At 51.4% G+C, this 23,765-nt stretch overlaps 1 protein-coding gene across 5 annotated transcripts in view; it reads left to right on the top strand.

The window, feature by feature from the left end:
• The window catches only part of Gtf3c1 (general transcription factor IIIC subunit 1), a 53,858-nt gene that overhangs the window by 12,892 nt on the left and 17,201 nt on the right, over positions 1 to 23,765 (top strand). For all 5 annotated transcript variants that reach the window (XM_048333309.1, XM_048333311.1, XM_048333310.1 and 2 more), the window contains exons 6-17: positions 1,370 to 1,493; positions 10,246 to 10,407; positions 12,059 to 12,174; positions 13,440 to 13,755; positions 14,141 to 14,319; positions 15,539 to 15,675; positions 16,740 to 16,893; positions 19,285 to 19,388; positions 19,969 to 20,156; positions 21,129 to 21,386; positions 21,552 to 21,697; positions 23,054 to 23,151. In XM_048333309.1, the coding sequence (XP_048189266.1) occupies positions 1,370 to 1,493; positions 10,246 to 10,407; positions 12,059 to 12,174; positions 13,440 to 13,755; positions 14,141 to 14,319; positions 15,539 to 15,675; positions 16,740 to 16,893; positions 19,285 to 19,388; positions 19,969 to 20,156; positions 21,129 to 21,386; positions 21,552 to 21,697; positions 23,054 to 23,151 (1,982 nt within the window). The remainder of the gene's footprint in view (positions 1 to 1,369; positions 1,494 to 10,245; positions 10,408 to 12,058; positions 12,175 to 13,439; positions 13,756 to 14,140; positions 14,320 to 15,538; positions 15,676 to 16,739; positions 16,894 to 19,284; positions 19,389 to 19,968; positions 20,157 to 21,128; positions 21,387 to 21,551; positions 21,698 to 23,053; positions 23,152 to 23,765) is intronic.

Here is a 23,765-nt window from a genome sequence, read left to right as displayed (position 1 = left end):
AAAACAAAGTTTCCTGTCTGTTCCAATGCCTGTCAGAAGTCTGTGTGTATTCATATCACTTGGTTGAAAAACAATATAAACAGATGTCAGGGGCTGGGAATGTGGCTTAGTGGTAGAGTGCTTGCCTAGCATGCATGAAGCCCTGGGTTTGATTCCTCAGCACCACATACACAAAAAAAGCCAGAAGTGGCACTGTGGCTCAAGTGGTAGAGTGCCAGCCTTGAGCAATAAAAACTCAGGGACAGTGCCCAGGCCCTGAGTTCAAGCCCCAGGACTCGGGGGGGGGGGGAGGTGTCAGGTGAAACATATTCTTCATGTTCTCTTGCCTCTCCCCCCTCCATATGCTTTTAGGGTCTGTTTCCCCCTTCTATAATCAGTAGCCAGGATCATTTCATTTGGGTACAGTGGGTCAGGCTTTAATTCTAGCTAACTCAGGAGTCAGGACATAGTGAGTGCATTGTAGCTCAAGGCCAGCCCAGGCAAAAAGTTGATGAGACTCCATCTCAACAAATAGGCTGGTGGTATGAGCCTGTGATCCCAGCTATGTAGGAAGCATAAGTAGGAGGGGTCATTATCCAAGGCCCACCTCAACAAAAACATCACACCCTATCTGAAAAATAGCCACAAATAGTTGGAAGTGTGGCTCAAGTGGGAGAGCACTTTCCTTCCCAAGTGCCAGGCCCTGATCTAAAATCCCAATACCATGAAAAGAAAAAGGCAAGATTATTATTTATTTATGTCACCAGTCCTGGGGCTTGAACTTGGGGCCTGGGCACTGACCCTGAGCTTCTTTTGCTCAAGGCTAGCACTCTTACCAGTTGAGCCACAGCACCACTTCCAGCCTTTTCTGTTGATGTGGTACTGAGGAATCGAACCCAGGGCTTCATTCATGCTAGGCAAGCACTCTATAACTAATCCACATTCCCAGCCCAAGGCAGGGTTATTTCTTTGCTGGCCTGTATTTTGTGTATGGCGGCGGGGGGGGGGGGGGGTCATAGAACTTGAACTCAGGGCCTGAGTGCTGTCCCTGAGCTCTCACTCAAGGTTAATACTCTACCACTTGGAACCACAGCTCTACTTGTGGTCTTCTGGTGGTTACTTAGAGATAAGAATCTCATAGACTTTCCTGCTTGGGCTGGCATTGAACTGTGATACTCAGATTTCAGCCTTGTGATTTGCTAGGATTACAGGTGTGAGCTACCAGCACCTGGCCTGGATCTTGTTTTATGTCCCTGACAGCATAGCACGGCCATCGTTGCTCACTGCACCTTGTATTTCCTCAATGAATTCAGGCCCCCAGCCTGTGCTCCTCTGGTTTTCTCAATTTCCCAGCCTGCTTGATGGTGGCTGTTACCTTGTGTCTTGGCAGGGGCTGTGTGAAAGGACATTTAAACGTCTCTACCAGTACATGCTGAACGCGGGGCTGGCCAAGGTGGTGTCCCTTCCCTTACAGGAGATTCACCCTGAATGTGGACCGTGTAAGACCAAGAAAGGTAAAGGCAGAGCCTTGGCTCCGGGCCCAGGCCCGTGCTTTCCTGTTTCCTCTCCCCTCAGGCTGTGCCTTGCACACACTTTCTCATCTCTATGCTCAGAGCCCTGGCTCAGGACCATCTATTACTACCTGCCAACATCTCTATGCATGGCCCCCAGCATCTCAAACCTTCCCCCTTCCACCAAGCCACTGCTAGTGTTTGTCAGCACATTGGTGTGTCATGCCAGGAGGTACAACCACCACTCATATCTCGATGGTGAACAGTGGTCACCAACGGGGCCTTGTGGTGTAGCCAGGGATACTGAAAACATGGGTGAGCTGTCTCTGGATCTCGGGACACCCTGAGGACAGCATGCTGTATGTACCTAGAAGGAACAGCCTCTGAAACCAGCATAAACAGGTAGCAGGTACATCAGCCAGGAACTCGTTGTTTGCCACAGTCGAGTCTTGTACACTGTGTAAAAGTTATATATGCCTAAGCATGCAGCAGGTGTGTTGGCGATGTGAGAGAAATGTACTTCTGTATCCCAGGACGGGGCACCTCAACACAGGGTGTTTCTGGCAGCACCCTGGTGTCTGTTCCCACATTCTCCAGAAGCTCCTGGGCAGCGCACAAGCATGCCTACTGTGTGCCGCAGGATCTCCTCCTGTGGCCACACAAGTGGGGGATATGGTTGTTGGTGTTTCACACAAGAGCGAATTGAAGTTAGAAGGTGCAGAGTCACTCGCGTGAGGCCAAGCAGCTGGTTCGCATTGGGAGGGAGCACCGGGGCTGCTAGCAACTTTGAACTGACAACAGGTCATAATTTCAAAGCCATCTTTAGTCCTACATTCTCCCCCCCCACCCTTTTTTCCCTAGTTATTTTCCCTTACTAACCAAAACCATTTTAAAAGCCGAGAGTCACAGCCATGAGTACAGTACAGTAGACAGCATGTCTTTTTCTCCATTCTGCCCGGATGCCCCGAGTTGAGGTGGGGTATACAGAGGGGACAGGAAGTGAGAGCAGAGAGCCATCAGCAGCCTGGGGGTGCTCAAAGCAGATGGCCATGGACTGAGCAGACCAGGAAGGCTAATTATGAAGGGTCGAGGGTCAAGAACTGACCCTCCAGATTCACACTGGGGGCTTGAAGGTTCAGCTACCGCTGAGGCAGGAATGGGGGGCAGGGGGACTCGGGGCCTGAAGAGTGAGTAAGAGTCTGCTGGAGGAGCAGTTGGTCCCCTCCTGTGGTGCACCATCAGATGAGAAGCCCCTTCCCCAAAACTAATGATTTGAAACTGACAGCTGATAGCTGGTGGACATCAGGCTGTCCTGACCTAGAATCCCATGCCCTGGGATCAGGGGGCTCTACATCCCACTGCCTCCCTGGGCTACTGGGCACTGAGCAGCCACAAACCAGGGTGTGCTAGCTTTGTGCTTTGTTTGGTTCGCAGCATGAGGGTTGCTGAAGTCTTTGCTGGCACTTAAAAAAAAAAATCAGTCATTTTCACTGGAGTCTGACTTTGTGCCCAGGTATAGAAGGCAGAGTAGGCAACAGTGACTGTGTGTCCTTGAGTGGTGGCAGCAGGGCAAGTGTTCACCACTGTACCTTGCCTGGGGCTAGGAAGATGCGACTTCTTGGAAGAAGGGTCAGAGTACAGTGGTAGCTTTAGCTCCTGTGTGGGGTAAAGAGACTGGCACTGCAAGATAGTGCTATTCAGGACATTTAAGTTGTCTCATACCTATACATGCTGAACCCCCAGCTTTGTCATAAGAACCCCATCTCATCTCTTTCCTGCCATGGCCTCTGAACCATACTCTTATTCCCCCCTCCTGCTCACGCTCAAACCCAGGGCACCTCGCCACTCCTTCTCCCCCATACTGAGGTGCCTACCATCTCAGTAGTGTGCCAGGACCTGCTAGGTCAGGAGCGTCTGGAACGATGGCCATGCCCCCTGCGGGCGATATTCCTAGTGCTTGGAACTGAGTGCACACCAAGTACCTGTTTCAGGAATCAATTTAACGCAGGCCACTTTAATTCCTTTCCTTGTGCAGACCAGGGGTACCGCACCTTCTTTACCTTTGCAAAGTTGATGTTAACATCTTCCCTATAAGCCAAGCCGCCGTATACTAGAGAGGGCTTAGTGAATAAAGTGGATGTGTTACTCTGTGTAAATTCACAGGTGTCCCTGGGTGTGCAGGAATTCCAGTTTGTATCTAGGTGTATTTTGCATGCATGTTTCACTGCATGGAGAACCACGGTGACCTGTTTAGCAAAAAGCAAAATACCTTTGGCATTTTGTTCAGATGCTCTAAACTACACTGTTTTACAAACTTGTGTGATTTTTCTCAGTGTTTACCATACATCTTGTGTTTATTAAATTGTTCTGAGATAAAGAGTGAAGAGGACCTGGGAATATGGCCTAGTGGCAAGAGTGCTTGCCTCGTATACATGAAGCCCTAGATTCGATTCCTCAGCACCACATATATAGAAAAGGCCGGAAGTGGCACTGTGGCTCAAGTGATAAAGTGCTAGCCTTGAGCAGAAAGAAGCCAGGGACAGTGCTGAGGCTCTGAGTTCAAGCCCCAGGACTGGCCAATAAAATTTTTTTTTTAAAGAATGAGGTAGAAGGTGAACTGCTAGTCTCTCCCAACTCCTTCACTGCTCAAGTGTGTCAATGGGAATTTCTAGGTTCAGTGTGTCATGCATGGTATATTCAGCACTAAACAGCATGGGCGGGGGGGGGGGCGGTTCTACCCAGCTGCTCCTAAGAGATAAATAAGCCAACTGCCAGTAGCTCATGCCTATAAGCCTAGCTACTCGGAAGGCTGAGCTCTAGGGTCAAGGTTTGAAGCTAGCACAGACAGTAAAGTCCATGAGGCTCTAACCTTCAATTAACCTACAGAAAGCCCAAAGTGGAGATGTGACTCGATGGGTAGAGCACTAGCCTTGAGCAAAAATCCTAAGGGACATCCAGGTGCTGGTGGCTCACACCTGTAATCCTGACAACTCAGGAGGCTGAGGTCTGAGGATCATGGTTTGAAGCCAGTGGATGCCAGGAAAGTCCTTGAGATTCTTTTTTTTTTTTTTTTTTGCCAGTCCTGGTCCTTGGACTCAGGGCCTGAGCACTGTCCCTGGCTTCTTTTTTTGCTCAAGGCTAGCACTCTGCCACTTGAGCCACAGCGCCACTTCTGGCCATTTTCTGTATATGTGGTGCTGGGGAATCGAACCCAGGGTCTCATGTAAAGTAGAGGTATGGCTCAAGAGTACTAACCCTGAGCAAAAGAAGCTTAGGGACAGCGCCCAGGCCCAGAGTGCAAACCCTAGGACTGGCAAAAAAAAAAAAAAAAAAAAGGGAGGGGAGAGGGAGGAAGGAAGGAAGATGGACAGACAGACCGACAGCACCCTGTCCCTGAGTTCAAGCCCCAGAACTGGGGGCAGGGAGGGAAAAACAAATTCAGCAAGATTTCAGGACACAAGATCTATAAGTAAAAGACACCCAAATCAACCTGAATTTCTATATATTGAATATAAGCTGAAGAGCAAATTAAGAAAGCATTTCTGTTCACAATAACTTGGGAATAAATTTAACACAAGAAGTGCAAAATATACTCTGAAAGCTATAAACCCCTGCCCAGAGAGATTTCAGATTACATGAATGGAAGAGCATCACACATGCCTGGACTGAGAGACTTAACATTATTAAGATAATACTCTGCCCCAGACTAATCTGATTTCATACAGTTGTGTCTGATTTCCAGCTGACTTGGTGTAAATTGACACCAGTTCTAAAATTGGAAGGAATTGCCAGGGAGCTATAACAATCCTGAGCAAAGAGCGGAGGAGGAGAACTCACAAGAGCACTGGCCCAGGACAGAATTGAGGGCCCAGAACAAACTCATACTCCGTTGATCACCGAAGGCCCAGGAGGTCAATCCTGATGACTCAACTTGCAGGCAAGGCCAGGCTGGTTAATGAAGTAAATCTAGGCTGAGCCACAAGTCCTAGGGAGGAGTGTGGACCAGGCTGAGGACATTCTAGAATCACCTGGTGTTGGACCCACAGGCCTGTAAACACACTAAGATTACTGATGTGCATGCACTAAGTGGGCAAATTGTGTGATAGGTTAATTCAGTCTCAAAGCTGCTGATTTTTTATGTTGTTGTTTTGTTTTTGTTTTTGTTTTTGCTGGTCCTGAGGCTTGAACTCAGGGCCTGGGCTCTGTTCCTAAGGCTCTCTCTGCTCAAGGCTAGTGCTCTATCACTTGAGCCACAGCACCACTTCTTAAATTTTTAAATAAAAAAACTAAACCAAGATACAAAACAGGGTGCAGCATACTAAATTATGATCATTAAAATAGCAAAAGGGGGGTATTTAATAACCTACAGTCAGATTAAAGTACATAACCTTATACGCAAAGAGAAATGAACCTAAGAATGGCCGTGTGCAACAAAATCAATATAGAGGTGTCAGAGAGCTTCAGAACCAAGAAACTGAAATTAAAAAAAGAAGGAAGCCAAGGAAACAAGCTAAAGGGCAAGTGTAAACAGACTAAAACAAGGTTGTCAGAAATGTTAATAGTGTGGAAAATTAACAGCATGGGGAAAGTTATTAAAAACAGTTAAAAGTAAGCAAAAGTGATTAAAGGGCATCAGGTAAAAATGAAAAGCAATCATGATTGTTAATAACTAAGACACATAAGTAAAAGAAGCAAGAGCATTTTAATACAGCAAGACTGCTTTGAGTAGAACTTAGAAGGACTCAGAAAGGGGTCAGGGTTGCAGGAGTGTAAATTCCTGGGCTGGAGAAACTCCCCAGGGGGCAGGGGCCACTCTAGAGGAGGCTCCTGTATTTTCCCTCCTGTCCTGTCCACCTCCCTCAGGAACTGTATCCATCCAAAGTCCATCTAAGCTGAGCTGTGGAGGGATGTACTTTGGCCCGGGGCGGGGGGGGGGGGGGGGGCGGAGCTCCTGAAAACCCGGCTTCTGGGCTAGTGCCTTTTGGGGCTGATGACTGGCTACGCGCTAGGGGAGGAGGGCAGAGGACTTCCTCTCAGCCCCTTTTTAGGGGGTCACCAACTGGCAGAACCCCCACTGCTTAGTGAGCACCAGGAGAGCAGCTAGGCGGTAGGCTGAGTGTGTGACCGTGGTGTGAAGGCTGCCCTCTGCACTGGGTGTTGAATGAGATGTGGGAACTCTTGACACGTAGGTTTCCTAACCTATGCCATGCATGATTTCTTTATTTCCACTCCCTAGGCTGGGCTTGTCCTAAGGCACTGAAAAAAGCAAGAACCAGGCAAGCTGATAGCCTGTTATTATCCTACTTGTGGCCAGCCTTGGAGGAGGGGAAGATGAAAACCTAGCATTCCTCTCTCCCTCTCCCTCTCTCTCCCCCTCTCTTCCCTTGGCTGCAAGGAGACTGGGCCTCAATCACTTGTCTAAGGTTGCAGAGCCAGTCATGCGGTGCAGGAATCTGAATCTGAGTCCCGCTGCAGACTGCTGTCTGGGAGACTGGGAGAAAAGGCAGCTAGCACCTGGGGTCTGAGTGAGGGAAAGGTGGCTAGGGACAGCTTCTGGGGTGCCAGGCCTCCCTTCTTCCTGCCTAGCCATTTTCCATATTCACTGCAGACACACTTTCCTACAAAATCGAACTACAGGGCTGGGAATGTGGCTTAGTGGTAGAGTGCTTGCCTTACATGCATGAAGCCCTGGGTTCGATTCCTCAGTACCACATAAACAGGAAAAGCTGGAAGTGGTGCTGTGGCTCATGTGGTGGAGTGCTAGCCTTGAACAAAAGAAGCTCAATGACAGGGCCCAGGCCCTGACTTCAAGCCCCAGGACCAGCAAAAATAAAACTTAAAAAAAATAAAACTACAGTCTACTCTGCCTAGACAGACCTGGATTCTGCCGCCCCTTCTCCAGGACCTGTCCCTTTCCACGATGTGCCTGGCGTGCCTCTCCTCTTCCTTCTGTGCCTCTTGCACATCCCAGGACAATGCCACTCCCCTCTGCCTCCCCCAGCTCCAGCGTGATCCCAGCCGCAGCTCCTCCTCCAGCCCAGTGCATACTGGGAGTAGTGTCATGGCTCATGTGGCACTGTGGATGTGCACCGAGCACTCTGTGTCTCTCAAGATTACCAGTGCCAAGGCTGAGGCTCAGGGAGGAAAGGAACTTCTCCCTGTGGTGGGGCCACAGCTCAAACCCAGGCTGCGTGAAAGCCAAGCCAGCTCCTGGCTCCACCAGGCATCTTTCTGATGTACAGAATAAATGTTTGTGGAGCTGAATGGATCTAGAGTCCCCAAGCAACCTGGCGACATTTTCAGCCTCTGTTGACAGGGTTTGACATTTGATCCTCGGCTGTGTTTTTCTAGGTTGTCATGGGAATGACAGTGAAGGTAGCAAGTGTTAATTGACCACTGTTTTATGGAGACTGGGTTGATCTCTGAGACAGGTGGGAGGAAACAGGCACGGAGAGAGCATGTCATCCAGCCAGGGTGAGAGAGTGGACTCCAGAGCCCACACTGCTCCCCATTCCTGTCCTGCTCTCAAATGCCTTCATCAGACCACCCAAAAATCACCTAAGCACTTTCCCCTTTTGTCTCTTTTTGGTGCCTTGCTAGCCACGGGCCCAGGGCCCCAGCACAGTAGGCCAGTGTTGTCTCATTGAGCCCTGGAAGTTGGAATCCCGAGGCTGGTAAAACTTTGGGACTGTGGCAGAAGAACAGAAACTGGTGCACTAGTTCTGGCAGCCCAGACCACCCTGGCCAGCCTCAACCCACCTCATCTCTCACACTGCTCCCACAGCCCCAGGGTGCCCACACAGCTGTCAGCCCTGATCTGAAGTCAGCCAGTTCCTGAGGCAGAAGAAAGATGGCTGACTGGCTGCACATTAGAGAAATGGGCTGTGCTGTGAGCCTCAGACAGAACCACACAGCTCCTAACACTGCCCAGCCCTTGGCTAAGTTGCTCTGTCCTCTGAAAGCAGTGCTGCCTCGCTAGGCCCAGCCTTAGGACTGCCTGAGCTTTCCAGCCCCAGCACTGCCCGTGAAGAGCAGCAGGCTAGCAGATCTCACGATGCCTCCGTCGTGCTAGGACTGGTGGTGCTATTGAGATTGGCTGCCAAAGGCCAGCACTGGCAGCTCATGCCTGTAATCCTAGCTACTCAGGAGGGTGAGACCCAAAGGATTATATTTTAAAGCCATCCCAGGCAGAAAAATCTGTGAGACAACCATCTCTAGCAAGAGGTTGGGTTGGAGCAAGCAAGCTGAGGGAGTTCCAGGTCCTGCGTTCAATACCGCAGTACCACTGCCTCACTGGGTCAGTGCTGGCCCTGCCACTGCATTGCCAAGGAGTCTACCTTGGCATCTACAAGTGGAGAACGTGGCTTGTGGAGACCTGCCTGCCTTGGGGTGTGAAGTTTTCTGGGTTCGTTCATATAACGTCCATGGCATAGTGCCTAGTCCACAGCCTCAGAACAGACGTTACCTCAGTGCCCCTGTCCTTACCCCTGGGGGAGGGCAGAGGGTGTCCCCCTGCCTCCCTCAGCTATGGTTCTGTCTCTCTACCTTTAGCCCAGACTGAGTCTCCTGCCCTTAGGAGGCCTCTGCTGCTACATTGGGCCACTATGGCCAGCCAGAATAATCTCATTTCACGGTCCTTCATATGGGAGCAGGACCCACAAATCCCTAGCTTAAGCAAGTCTGCAGAGTCCCTTTTGCCATCCATGTAGGATAGTGTGGGCATTTCCCTGCTTCCCATGCTGCTGCGGGACACAGAACATCAGCACTCCATAGGACTGCCCTGCCCTGCCTTCCTGAGTACCCTTCCCCGGTCACTCAGGAGCTCATCGGGCTTCTGCAGTAAAAGCACTGTCAGAGGCCTCTCAGCCCTGATGGCCTTTGCTGCTTCTTGTTCTGTTTCTATAGGGTAAGATCCCATTCGGGATCACTCCAAAGGGCCCAGCATGTACTAGGAGGGTTGGAGAAGGGGTTCATGTTGCTCCCACGCCCCCTTGCAGGGGAGTCTGTGAGTCCTGCCAGTGTGGCTCTTGAGCGCCCCCTGCCGGCTTGGGGGCAGAAGTGAGGAGGTGCTCTCAGCGTTCTTTTGTTCTTTTTTTTTTAATTTAAAAGATTTATTTATAATTGTTATAAAGTTGAACTGCTGAAACTTGTTCACTGAAACATATTTTTTTCTTTTTTTTTTTTTTTGCCAGTCCTGGGCCTTGGACTCAGGGCCTGAGCACTGTCCCTGGCTTCTCTTGGCTCAAGCACTCTGCCACTTGAGCCACAGCACCACTTCTGGCATTTTCTATATATGTGGTGCTGGGGAATCGAACCCAGGGCTTCATGTATACGAGTCAAGCACTCTTGCCACTAGGCCATATTCCCAGCCCTTTTATTCTTTTTTTGATGCTAGCACTGGGGCTTGAACTCAGGACTTCGCACTCTCACTTTTCACTTCACTTTTCCACTTCTGGCTTGTTGCTGATTTCTTGGAGATGAGTCTCGTGGACTTTCCTGCCCAAGCTGGCTTCAAATTGCAATTCTCAGGTGTCAGCCTCCTGAGTAGCTAGGATTGTGGATGTGAGCCACCAGCTCCCTGCTGACTGTCATTTCTTTACTCATTTTGTTATCCAAAAGTGCCCCGATGGAATAAGTTCTCAGGTTTTGTGCATCTTGAGGTGGGGGGAGGCTTAGGCTGGGATCTTCCTGGGCTGCTCCCCTCCCTCACGGCTGGCCATTTCTATACACCACGGCCCACGTGCTGTGTTCCCAGGGACGGACGTCATGGTGCGGTGCCTTAGGCTGCGGAAGGAGTTCAAGCGGAAGGTGGACGATGACCACGATGATGATGATGACGAGGAGGTCATCTCCAAGGCCGTGCCACCGGTGGACATTGTTTTCGAGCGGGACATGCTCACACAGACCTATGAGCTCAGTGAGTCTTGAGCACTTGCGGGGGACATGTTTGCCCAGGGGGGAGGCGGGGCTCTGCTATAGAGCGCAGCCCTGCAGGTGGGGGCCAGGGATGGAGAAGGCCTCCCAGCTCCAGGAGAGAAGTAGCACTTGACCAGCGGTCCAGACACCCCTAGCTTGCCCAAGTGTCCATCTAAAATTACCCACACTAGGAGACTGAAATGTCAGGAGCAGTGCCTAGTGTGTAGAAAGCACCCAGAAAACTCACTATTTGTCTTAGCCCATTTCCAGGTACTATAACAAAGTACCTGGAACTGAATAATTTATAAAGAAAAGAGGTTTTATTGCTTGTTTGTGCTGGTCCTGGGGCTTGCCTCAGGTTCTGGGCACTGTCCCTGAGCTTTTGTGCTCAGGCTAGTACTCTACCACTTTGAGCCACAGCTCCACTTCTGGCTTTTTAGTTAGTTAATTGGATTTTTCTGGTCCAACTGACTTTGAACCATGATCCTCAGATCTCAGCCTCCTGAGCAGCTAGGGTTACAGGTGTGAGCCACGGAACCCTGGCAAGGAATTTCTATTGATTTACAGCTCTGGAGGCTGGAGGCTTAGGTTGGATGCTGGCACTATCTAATGGTAAGGGCCTTGTCTTGTGCCACTTTGTGGGAAGCTAAGCAGGAAGGCAGCCAACATGTGAAAGAGACACAACACAAAGGGCATCCAAGTGTTTAGCAAAACCTGCTCTTGCGGTAACTAATCCTCTTTGAGAGTAAGAACTGCCCTTTCCCAGACAGCTCTCAGCAGCCCTGCATCAGGAGTCAAGCCTCACTGGAGAGTCAAGAGATCCAGCCTAGGTGAAGTAAATGGCTTTGTGCCTTAGAGGTAGATGGGACAACAGCAGTGAGAAACGACTGAGACAGGCCCCACAAAGCAAATAGCAGTGAAGTGCCCGCCAGTCCTTCCCTAAGCTAATTGGCATTCATTTCCTTCCTCATCCCTTCTCCTGGGACGGCACTGTGGGGAGCTCCGGTGCCTGTGTGTCTACACAGGAATGTGGAGAATGCACACTTGTCCAAGTGAGGCTGAGGCACAAGGATCCAGGAGTCTCAAGAACAAAAGTTTCTCAGCACCAGGCACAGGTGGCTCACACCTATAATCCTAGCTACTCAGGAGGCTGAGATCTCAGGATCATGGTTCAAACAGCCCTTGCAGGAAAGTCCATGAGACTCTTATCTCCAATGAGCCACCCTAAAAGCAGAAGTGGAGCTGTGGCTCAAAGTGGTAGAGCACAGCCTTGAGAGGAAGAGTGCAGGGACAATGTCCAGGCCCTCACAACCAACACACAGAGAGAAACAGAGACAGAGAGAGGGAGGCAGGGAGGGAGGGAGGGCATGAGGGAGGAAGGAAAAGGAAAAAAAGAGAAAAGGAAAAAAGGGGCACTTTGATGTGTGTGGGAAATCCTGTGATGGGAAGGTCACCTTCCTGTGTAGGTGGACGTGCTGGCCACAGGTGGGCTGTCACTGGTACCTTCCTCTAGCTGGGAGCGTGGAGGTTGGACAGCGAGCGCTCACATGGGGCCCTGCAGTGTCTTGAGGATGGGGAGTTACTGTTGACTCTGGGAGGAGCAGGAGCCCCAGGTCCGGCTGAGTGGGGCTCAAGTGCGTTATCTCTTACAGTTGAGCGCAGAGGCACAAAAGGAATTTCCCAGGCTGAGATCCGAGTGGCCATGAACGTGGGGAAGCTGGAGGCCAGAATGCTGTGTCGGCTTCTTCAGAGGTTCAAGGTTGTCAAGGTAACACCCTGAGCCTCCCCTCTGTCCAGGAGGCCAGCAGCTGGCCGGCTGCCTGCGCTCTCTCCACTCACTGAGGCTCTTGTTGGTTTTTGCTTTGGAAAAAGTGAAGGAGTACCAGCAGTTCCTGTCATCCTAGCCTCTCAGGCTGAGATCTGAGGATGGTGTTCAGAGCCAATCCTAGCAGGAAAGTCTGTGGGACCCTTATCTCCAATAAACTACCCAAAAAAGTGGAAATGGAGCTGTGGCGCAAGTGCTAGGGTGCTAGACTTGAGTGAAAAGGCTCAGGGACAATGCCCAGGCCCTGAGTTCAAGCCCCAGGACTGAAGGATTTCAGAAGGCCATGCAGCCACCTGGGAGGCGACACCTGTGTGCGAAGTCAGTGGGCCTTCTGGTTATGTGACCTTGGCACACGGCACATGGAGATCTCCTGTCGCTGTGGTGTGTCTGGTGATCCCTCTGCCATCCTAGCATTGATGGTTGTATTAGCCAGCTTTCCACAACTGTAATGAACTCATGAGGCCCATGGTTCTTGGAGGGTTCTACTCCATGATTGAGTGCCCCCCATTGGTTCGGGCCCCTGGTGAGGGGAGCACATGGGGGAACAAACTGCCCATTACATCATGATCTAGAAAGGAGAGAGGAGAGGTGATGTGTCCTGGGATCCCCTTTAAAGAGCACCCCACAGTGACCCCGTTCCTCACCATTGGCTGGCACATGTTATGGACGTTTGGTGATCATGGTTGAGCTAAGGCCCGCAGGCACTTAGCACTGTCTGCGGCATGCGGTGGAGCACACGGAAGGCACCAGCTCTGGTCCAGGAGGTGGGACGGCCATGGGTTGGTGGTAACTGAGCTCCCGTGAAGTGGAGCGCTGGCACCAGGCCCTGAGGGACCAATGCTGGCTTCTCCTGGTGCTTCTTGGTGAGCCCAGCCCAGCATGGACCTGGAGGCCCCACTGAAGGTGAGGCGGACACTGTCCCCCAGTGGCTCCACGGGAGGTGAGGCAGGCACTGACCCCCAGGAGCCCCACAGGAGACGAAGTGGGCCTTGCCCCCCAGGGACTCCATGGGTCCCAGGTGGGTCCACTTCAAACTCCTGCAGCCTCAGTTCAAGGTCACAGTTAGAGGAAGTGTCCTGGCAGGCTGGGGTGTTTTTAGAGGACCAACAGGGTGATGGGCAGGAAGTGGGGGAGCACTGGGGAAATCCAGCCAGGAGCCCACCAGTCTCTGGAGTGTGCTGAGCACACCTGCCCTCCTCCTCCCCCAGGGCTTCATGGAAGACGAGGGTCGGCAGCGGACCACCAAGTACATCACCTGTGCATTCGCTGAGGAGAGCGACCTGAGCCGCCAGTATGCGCGGGAGAAGGCGCGCGGGGAGCTGCTCACCACGGTGAGCTTGGCCTCGGTGCTGGAGGATGCCCTGCTGCCCGAGCCTGAGGGAGAGGACGCCTTCCTCTCAGAGTCGGACAGCGAGGAGGAGCGCCGCACCAGCAAGCGCAAGGGCCGGGCGCACCAGGGCTCTGCCAGGGCCTCCGCGGACGCCGGCCCTGGCTCACAGCCCCACCACGCTACACAGGGCAAAGGTAGAGTGCACAGGGCCTGCGGGGCTCTGCACCCCCAGTGCTGACCTGGGAGGGCCCCGAGGTGTGACCTTTATCCCATGGTGGGACCTGTGGAGGGGCAATCCTGTGATCTGTGTCCTCCCTGCAAGTGCTCTGTGTTAGAGGATGGAGGCCATCTCCCTGCAAGTGCTCTGTGTTAGGGGTGGAGGCCATCTCCCTTTAAGTGCTCTGTGTTAGGGTGGACTTGCACAAGCTCCCTCTGTTCCCTAGCTGATCTACTCCAGGGTTTGCATTTAGGAAGCGCAGGTTGGGGCTGGCCTTGCCAGGAGGTGTGCTGAGTGGCAAGCTGGTATCACACCGCAGTCTGTAGTGAGACTCACCAGCTTAGCCTCCCTCCCCCTTACAGGTGGGTGGAAGGCCGGAAATCTGAAGGTACAGCCATCTTCCTCTCTGGGAACAGCCGAGGAAAAAGGCTTGGGGGCCAGAGACGGCTTTGGGGACACCAGCAGCTCCTCGGACCTGGTGTCCTGTGTGGAGAGCAATGGTGGGGACATCGCTGTGATCGAGGAGGTCCGGCTAGATAAGGTCAGTGGTCATGGGGCAGATCTGAGGGTCACGAGGACAGTGACAGCCATTAGAAGAGGCCTGCTCCATGCCAGGCAGTGGATGGCCTTGAGCCTCCCCCACACTGCCTGAGCCCCTGCCCAGAGCAGCCCCCGGTCTCCAGCACACATCTTGCTCACACACTCCTTCCCCAGGGTGGCCGTGGCACATAGATTTCTGCCGTGCCCCTCTGGTTTTTGGCGGTCACTGCTAAGGGAAGGTTCTACAAGAGTGTCAAGTGGTCACAGAGCAGGATGTTTGAGACAGGGTCTCGCTGTGTTGCCCAGGCTGGCTTCAAACTCCTGAGCTCAAGCGATCCTCCTGCCTCAACCCCCAAGTGGCATGCATTGCAATGCCCCCAGGATGCTGTTAAACATCTCCCAATAGTGAGCCCTCTGGCTCAGGATGTCAGCTCTGCTGGGGTTAGAAACCTGCTTCAGCTGGGCACAAGTGGCTCACGCCTGTCATCCTAGCTACTCAGGTGGCTGAGATCTGAGGATCACAGTTTGAAGCCAGCCTGGGCAGAAAAGTTCCCATGAGACTCTTATCTACAATTAACCACTCAAAAACTGGAAGTGGTGCTGTGGCTCACATGGTAGAGTGTAGCCTTGAGCACAAAGTGGCTCAGAGACAGCGCCTGGAGTTCAAGCCCCACAACTGACCAAAAAAAGAAAAAATCTGCTTCAAGTACAAGGCAAAAACATTACAAACATATATATATATATATGCAGGAAGCAGTTCATTGTGTTCAGACACTGTCCTATGTTCAGAGTTAAAGACATTATAGTCAAGGGGCTGGGGATATGGCCTAGTGGCTAGACATGAGGCCCTAGGTTCGATTCCCCAGCACCACATATACAGAAAATGGCCAGAAGTGGCGCTGTGGCTCAAGTGGCAGAGTGCTAGCCTTGAGCAAGAAGCCAGGGACAGTGCTCAGGCCCTGAGTCCAAGCCCCAGGACTGGCCAAAAAAAAAAGACATTATAGTCAAAGCAACCCTTACCTACTACATGGAGAGTGAACCAGTACATTTCCCAGTACAGGGCTCATGGCCCCGCCTCACCTGAGAGCCGGGAACAGGGCTGAGGGGATGGAATCTTGCTCACTGCCAACTTTGCTTCTTGAACAAGAGGGGAGCTTGCCCCTCACATGAGGTGTCCCCAAGCCTTGCTGAGTCCCCGCCCCTGCCTCTGGCTCCTCCAGGAGATCAGCAGTTCCCAGAAGAGCGGGAGACACGGCACGGGCCAGGATAACTCCCACAAAACCTACCGCCTGCTGAAGCGTAGGAACCTGATCATCGAGGCCGTCACCAACCTCCGCCTCATCGAGAGCCTCTTCACGTGAGCCTGTCCCCAGTCCTGTCCCCACTGCCACCTCCCACAGACGCATCCCTGTCCCCAGCCCGAGTGAGCAGTCTGTGCTGCCATTCTCGTCCTGCTGCCCTCCCTCCGTGAGGGTGAGGGTGCTGAGGGCTCCAGGATGCCCACCACTCCCAGCTTTTTCTAAGTAGTTTATTGGCGATAAGAGTCTCATGGACTTTCCTCCTGGGGCTGGCTTCAAACTCTGATCCTCAGATCTCAGCCTCCTGAGTAGCTAGGATGACAGGCGTGAGCCACCAGTGCCCAGTCCCCGCGTGTGTGTGTGTGTGTGTGTGTGTGTGTGTGTGTGTGTGTGTGTGTCTAAGGTTTGAACTCAGGGCCTGATGCCTGCTTGTAGGCAGGCGCCCTATCGCTTGAGCCATGCCCACAGCCCCTTTCACGTGTAGTTTTTGTGATCTAGGCTTGCTTTTTGTCCAGGCTGGCCTGAACTCTAGTTCTCCTACTTACATCTCCTGCATAAATGGGATGGCAAGCATGCACCACCACAACTCGTCTTTTCTGTTTTCTTTTTTTCCCCTTTTTGTTTTCTGCAGTGTTGGAGTTTTAACTCAAGGCCTCCTGCCAGGCAGGCCTTCTTTCCACTGAGCCATGTTGCCTGCCAGTTGTGATAGGGTCTTGTGACAGTCTTCTTTTTCTTTTTTTTTTTTGGCCTGAGCTGGCCTAAAATCTCCATGTTGATCTCAGCCTCTTGAGGTGGTTAGGATGACAAGCGGGAGCCACCATGCCCATCCCTAGTATCCCTTTTGACCCTAGCATTTTGTGAGTGGTGGTCTAGTGATGCCATAGTGACTCGGTAAGCTCTCATTTCTCTCCCTCCATCACAAATCACAGGGCTCCTGCTGGCTGGTGAGGTGGCTCGCCTTCCGTTCACTTGCTTAGCCTACAGAGAGATCTTCCTGTACATTCCAGGACATCCACCCACAGGGGGTGCGGGAAGCCCCTGTGATTCTCCAGTGAGCATCTACACTGGTTGCATGGCCTTCCGCATGGCGATGGGGTGACCTGCTCATTGCGTGACATTGCAGGATTCAGAAGATGATTATGGACCAGGAGAAACAGGAGGGCGTGGCCACCAAGTGCTGTAAGAAGTCCATCGTTCGCCTGGTGCGGAACCTGTCCGAGGAGGGGCTCCTGCGGCTCTACCGGACCACCGTGGTGCAGGATGGCATCAAGAAGAAGGTAGCCCGGGTTATTACCTCCCACCAGGCCTACAGTGAAATTTCTGTCTTTCTCTTAGGGTTTTTTTTGTTGTTGTTCTGTGCTAATTTTAGTTTCCTATTTAATTATTCTAGATGTTTCTGGGGCATAGCCATTGCAAATATGCACTGAAAGAATCACAGAAAACATCAGCTTTAATAGGATGCTAGCTGCTTGGAATAAAAAAAAACCTAAAGCATGTGTTATACTCTCTCAACCATGGAGAGAGAAAAAGTTTGGTTTTCATCATTTAAAACTGTGTAAATCTTACCTTTCATTACAACATGTTCATGTTGCTAATTATATAATTGTGTCAATATTATGTTAACAGAAAACAACCTACTTCCCAAAACAATGTGATATCTTTGTTAAATATTTATTCATAAGTAGCCGTACAAAGGAGTTCTAATTCCAGAAGTTGGGTTATAAGTACAGTGAATTTTTGTCATTGTCACCCCTTCAATTGTTCTCCCCATCTTACAATGGCTTTTTTATTTATTTATTTTTGTCGGTTGTGAGGCTTGAACTCAGGGTCTGGAGCTAGCCTTAAGCTCATTTAGCTCAAGGCTGGTGATATACCACTTGAGCCACAGCTCCACTTCTGGTTTTCTGGTGGTTCATTGGAGATAAGAGTCTCACAGACTTTCCTGCCCAGGCTGGCTTTGAACTGTAAGTCTCAGATCTCAGCCTTCTAAGTAGCTAGGATTACAGGCATGAGCCACCAGTGCCTGGCTCAACAATGCTATTTTTTGTTGTTGGTTGTGAGGCTTGAAGTCTGGGCCTGGCCACTGTCCCTGAGCTCTTAAGCTCAAGGCTTGTGCTCTACCCCTTTGAGCCACAGCTCTGTTTGGGCTTTTGAATGGTTAATTGGAGATAAGAGTCTCAAGGGGACTTTTCTGCCCAGGCTGACTTTGAACCATGATCCTCAGATATTAACCTCCTGAGTAGCTAAGATTACAGGCATGAGCCCAGCACAATAGCTATTTTATTTTATTTATTTATTTTATTTTTTATTTATTTAATTTTTTTTTTTGGCCAGTCCTGGGGCTTGGACTCAGGGCCTGAGCACTGTCCCTGGCTTCTTTTTGCTTAAGGCTAGCACTCTACCACTTGAGTCACAGCGCCACTTCTGGCCATTTTCTATATATGTGATGCTTGGGAATTGAACCCAGGGCCTCATGTATATGGGACAAGCACTCTTGCCACTAGGCCATATCCTCAGCCCCCACAATAGCTATTTTAAAAAAGAAAACTATTTTGCCTTAATTTTTGGCTCTAACATTTCTATATCAGAGTAATATAAAAGAAATAAAATTTTACCAGACAGAACTTTTTTTTAATCAAATTTTATTGACAAGGTGTTGTGCAAAGGGTGTACAGTTACATAATAAAGTAGTGAATACATTTCTTGTGATATCTTACACTCTCATTTTTCTTTCCCTTTCCTAGATCAGGTAGGCATATATACAATATCTAGTGTACCAAAATCATATACAGTAACCACGTAGGGTACGCTACAGGAAATTCATCTACAACTTTTTGTTTTGTTTTGTTTTTGTTGCCAGTCCTGGGGCGTGGACTCAGGACCTGAGCACTGTCCCTGGCTTCTTTTTGCTCAAGGCTAGCACTCTACCACTTGAGCCACAGTGCCACTTCTGGCTTTTTTTCTATATATGTGGTGCTGCGGAATCGAACCCAGGGCTTCATGTATACGAGGCGAACACTTTACCACTAGGCCATATTCCCAGTCCATTCATCTACAACTTTAAAGTTAACGTCAACAATAGAATCCTCCTGTGTCCTTCTTTTGGAGTTGTTTTTGTTTATCCTCATCTTATATGATCATGTCTACATAGCTAGCTGTTGAGCTATTGTGCTGACAGAATTTTTTCAAAAAGCAAGTAGTAGTGGCCCTAGCTTCCCAGAGCCACCATTCCCATAGCCTTGGTTCCTGATCAGAAGGCAAACCAGAAGCAATCCTGCGTCCTCCTAGAGGGGTTTGCTTAGGGGGCGCTCTTGGCTAGAGCCCCCAGCCACTCAGGTGGAAGCCTCGGGACTCACGGCCCGGGAGAGGCAGGTAGAAGATTCACTAGCACAGGTATGGGGTGCAGCTCCAAGCAGTGGAGGTTCCCTGCAGGCTGTCATTAAGGCCTAGGCAGACCACTGCAGGTGGACAGCTGCGTCCAAAGCTTGGTCATGTAATCTTCTGAGTGGTTTTGGTGTAGCAGCTATAATAACACACTGTCAGTCATACGTTTGGTTTGCTTCTCAGAATTGCCTGCTAGAGATGTTGGACACATCATACAGCATTGTTCTGCTTCTTCAGCCCCACTATCCCCAGCTCTGCCTTCCCTCTGTTCTGCCCTCTCCCAGGTGGACCTGGTCGTGCACCCATCCATGGATCAGAATGACCCTCTGGTCAGAAGTGCCATCGAGCAGGTTCGCTTCCGCATCTCCAACTCAAGCACTGCCAACAGGCAAGTTCCTGCCACACCCAGGAGTCACCCAGCAGGGCCACCTGGGCCCTGCTTTCCTCCCAACCTCAGTGATCTCAGGTTTGAGGGAGTAGCATAGTCCCCCAGCCTAGGGGCCCCTCAGGTCCTCAATTTCCTGACAGTCTTCACCCTAGGCCCCTGCTACAGGCAGGGACATCGCCGCTCAGTCTCACCATGGCCCTGAGTGGCTCTTCTTCCTGAGCTTCAGGCATCAGTACAGGTTGAGGGAAAACTCAGACATGGGAGAAATTGTCAGGAGACCAAAGGTGGCCCATGGTGGCCGAGCTCACCCTGGCCGCAAACTTGGTGTCTGCGTGTCCTGCCACAGTGATCAAACCCGAGTTCCTGGTGCTGTGGTGTGTAACAGCAGAGACCCAGGACTCTGTGCTCCTTCCTCAGGTGGCAGCAGTAGCCCTGCAGGCAGGCGTGTGCTCTCGGGGGCCCCCCACCCCATGTCTAGTCACCGAGACAGGGCCTTTGATGAGTGAGTCTGAAATGCTAGGCCCCACAGACAGACCCACCATTCTCCCAGCCCTTGAGTTTTCTTATGACCCATCTGCAGGGTGAAGATTCCCCAGCCCCCAGCACCCCAAGAGGAGATTGAAGAAGAAAGTCCCGAAGCAGAGGGCCAGAGCGGCCCGGGAGACTCCTCCTATCTAACCAGCCCCTCTAAGTCTGACAGCACTCGGGCAAAGAAGACGGAAGAGAAAATGGGTGTGGCTCCACTTAAAAATTACAAGCCAGTTGTAGGTAAAGAGCCCTGTCTTGTGTGTGATTGGTTGGATTTGGCTTCTTCCAAACTTGAGCCCATTCTGTGTTCTCCACTAATCTCTGTCAGGCGTGAATTACCACATCATCTCTGCCACCCTAGACTGTTCTTGTACCAGGCTGAGGTGATGCCCGGCCCCAGCCTGAGGACTCTGCTCTCAAGATGCATTTCTTTCAGTTGATACACTTAGCTGGAATATTCCATTAGCTACGGGCACTTCCTCCATCACTGAGTGCCTGTGTGGTTTTCCTGGCGCTAAGAGCATGACCTCTTTCCTCTTCCCCACTAAGCTGCTCCAGTAGGTGGCCAGGGCTCTGTAGTTGGGGTGCTATTGGGAAGGAGAGCCACCTTGACATGGCAAGGCCCCAACCTTCACCAACGGTGTCTGGTGTGGGGTGTGGCAGACCTGGGTTCCAAGCCTCAGAGGCATTTTGCCTGGTTTCCCTCCATTTGTTCCACCTACGTGGCACTGCCCCTAAGCACTGCTCAGACAGAGCATCAAGCACCGGCCGCACAGCATGCACTAGAGTGGGCAGAGGCAGCAGGCACTTCCCATCCCCATGTGTGCTCCTGTCCCAAACCTGGCCTCTGCTGCTAGGGAGTCAGGGCCCTTTCCCATCAACACAGAACTGAAGAACTGAAGGTGGGGAAAGTTAGCCCAGGCCTCATGGAGTCACAAGCCCTTATCTGGTGGCCCTCTGTGGGGGCTGCTTTCTCCATGCCCTCAGTCCTGCTTATCAGACTTTCCCACCTCTAGGACTCCAGCCTCCTCCTCCTCCCGTTCAGTATTTCTATGCCTGCCGTGTCCATCTGATGTGCCTGTTTCCCACCAGGGAGGGAGGACTCAGGGAGGGAGTACGTTTGCCATCTCCTGGGCAGTCATGTGAGGTAAACTGAGCTGAATTTTATCCACAGTTTCTCAAGCACCACCCACCCCTTTCTCCTTCCTTCAGTTCCGGGACTTGGGCGTTCCCAGGGGTTTCTGCCCAAAATGCCTCGGCTGCGGGTGATCCACACGTTCCTGTGGTACCTAATCTACGGGCACCCAGCCAGCCACTCGGTGGAGAAGATGGCCTTCAGCAGTGAGAGGAGACAGGGCAAGGCGGGAGCCCAGCGCTCCTCCCTGGGGAGTGACTGGGAGGCCTCCGATGCCAAGGACCGCCTGGAAGGCATTGCTCTCGAGACTGAAGTGGAGCGCTCCCCAGAGACAGGTGGGAGGGCCACCCACATCCACATCTCCATCCCTTGGTGCTCCCAGAGCACTTCCTGACCACGGATTCCTGTCCCATCTTTCCTGCCTGATCACTGGAGACACGACCTCACCATCATGAGAGGATCGTGTCTGCCAAGAGTGACTCTCTCTGCTTTCCTTCTAGTGTACGTGGATGATGCCTCATGGATGCGCTACGTTCCTCCCATCCCAATCCACAGGGACTTCGGCTTTGGCTGGGCTCTTGTCAGTGACATTCTTCTCTGCCTGCCCCTCTCCATCTTCGTCCAGATTGTGCAAGTCAGCTACAAGGTACTAGTGACTTGGGGGATGCACTTCACCTGGTGAAGGGAAAGTACTTGGAGCTTCAAGGATGGGTGGGTGGATGATGGGTGGGTAGATTGGTGGATAAGTGAATGGATAGGTGGATGGTAGGTTGGTGGATGGATGGATGGATGATGGATAGGTGGGTGGGTGGATTGGTGGTTGGCTGGAAAGATGTTCAGTCAAGGAAAACATTTTTCTCCTAGATAGATTAGGTTAAAATTGAAAGATAGTAGGTTAGATGGATGGGTGGCGGTCAGTGGCATATACTAAAGGCTTGTTCCCCTAGATAGATCTGTCATCAGATAGGCAGAAAGATAATTATGGTGCAACAGCAAAACATGGCATTAGAAATTGGGTAAAATAGAAACTAGCTGTAATCATATCACTTAAAGAGGAAATCATTGCTCATGTTTTTGATACATTCTAGTTTTTTTTACTGTGCTGTGTGTGATCTTTCTTTTTAAGAAAGAATTGGGATACTTACTTTCATTAGTGGTTCTTTCCATGGAACATTGTTAAATTTTTCACATCATTGAGGTTTTGGGTTTTTTTGTGTTTTTTTTTTTTGTCAGTCCTGGGCCTTGGACTCAGGGCCTGGGCACTGTCCCTGGCTTCTTTTTTTTTTTTTTTTTTTTTTTTTTTTGGCCAGTCCTGGGGCTTGGACTCAGGGCCTGAGCACTGTCCCTGGCTTCTTTTTGCTCAAGGCTAGCACTCTGCCACTTGAGCCACAGCGCCACTTCTGGCCATTTTCTGTATTTGTGGTGCTGGGGAATTGAACTCAGGTCCTCATGTATATGAGGCAGGCACTCTTGCCACTAGGCCATATCCCCAGCCCCTGTCCCTGGCTTCTTTTTGCTCAAGGCTAGCACTCTGCCACTTGAGCCACAGCGCCACTTTTGGCCTTTTCTGTGTATGTGGTGCTGAGGAATTGAACCCAGGGCTTCATGTTTCATGTATACGAGGCAAGCACTCTTGCCACTAGGCCATATCCCCAGCCCATCATTGAAGTTTTTAACTTGATGTTAAGTAGTTCGTAGTATTCCTTCATAAGCGTGTCCCATAACTGACACTGACTTCTATCTTTTTGACGTTTAAAACTAGTTTCTGGCTGCTGATGTGTGGTAGACAAGCCTGCAGGCAGCTGCAGAATCCCTAGCTGTTTTTGTATAAATCTCTCGTTTGTCCCCAGAGCACAAAGACGTTTGTCTGTCACCCCAAGGACATGAACGGTGGCTGGGAGGGCACAGCAGCAGGAGGCGGGGCGAGGGGGGTCTCCTTTCCCCAGGTCTTGGGGCTGTCCCTGGCCTCGTGCTGGGCTCACCCTGTAGATGGCTTCCACAGGTGGACAACCTTGAGGAGTTTCTGAACGACCCCCTGAAGAAGCACACACTCATCCGGTGCCTCCCCAGGTCCATCCGGCAGCAGCTCCTTTACAAGAGGTGAGGGCCTGGAACCCCACAGCCCACATCCCAACCAGCCCTGGGGGGCGTGGCCCTGCATACCCACCCCCAGAAGAAGAGGCGCCATGTGCTTGGTCAGAAAGCCTCAAGGTTTTTCATTAATTGAACCACCGAAGAAATAGGAGCTGGGGCTGGGGATATGGCCTAGTGGCAAGAGTGCCTGCCTCGGATACACGAGGCCCTAGGTTCGATTCCCCAGCACCACATATACAGAAAACGGCCAGAAGCGGCGCTGTGGCTCAAGTGGCAGAGTGCTAGCCTTGAGCGGGAAGAAGCCAGGAACAGTGCTCAGGCCCTGAGTCCAAGGCCCAGGACTGGCCAAAAAAAAAAAAGAAATAGGAGCTGGCCAGTACATTTTAAGTCAAAATCAAGTCAAACTTTACTGCCAGTGGCCACAATTCCTGGAGTATTGTATTCTGGTTTTGATTCTTTCTTGTGCATTGGCTCTCCAATCAAGCCCAGGTGTGGGTCAACCTGCCATTGCCCTCTTGGGGATAGGAAGGGAGGCTCCAGGCCTTTCTCAGTGCCAGCTGGAGGCAGCCCAGCTAGGAAGGAGAAGTGCACATGCACCTACTGAGAACCCACCCCCTGCC

The sequence above is a fragment of the Perognathus longimembris genome, chromosome 23 (genome assembly GCF_023159225.1).
Source record: "Perognathus longimembris pacificus isolate PPM17 chromosome 23, ASM2315922v1, whole genome shotgun sequence".
Lineage (NCBI taxonomy): Eukaryota > Metazoa > Chordata > Mammalia > Rodentia > Heteromyidae > Perognathus > Perognathus longimembris.
This window is presented reverse-complemented; position numbering and strand designations above follow the sequence as displayed.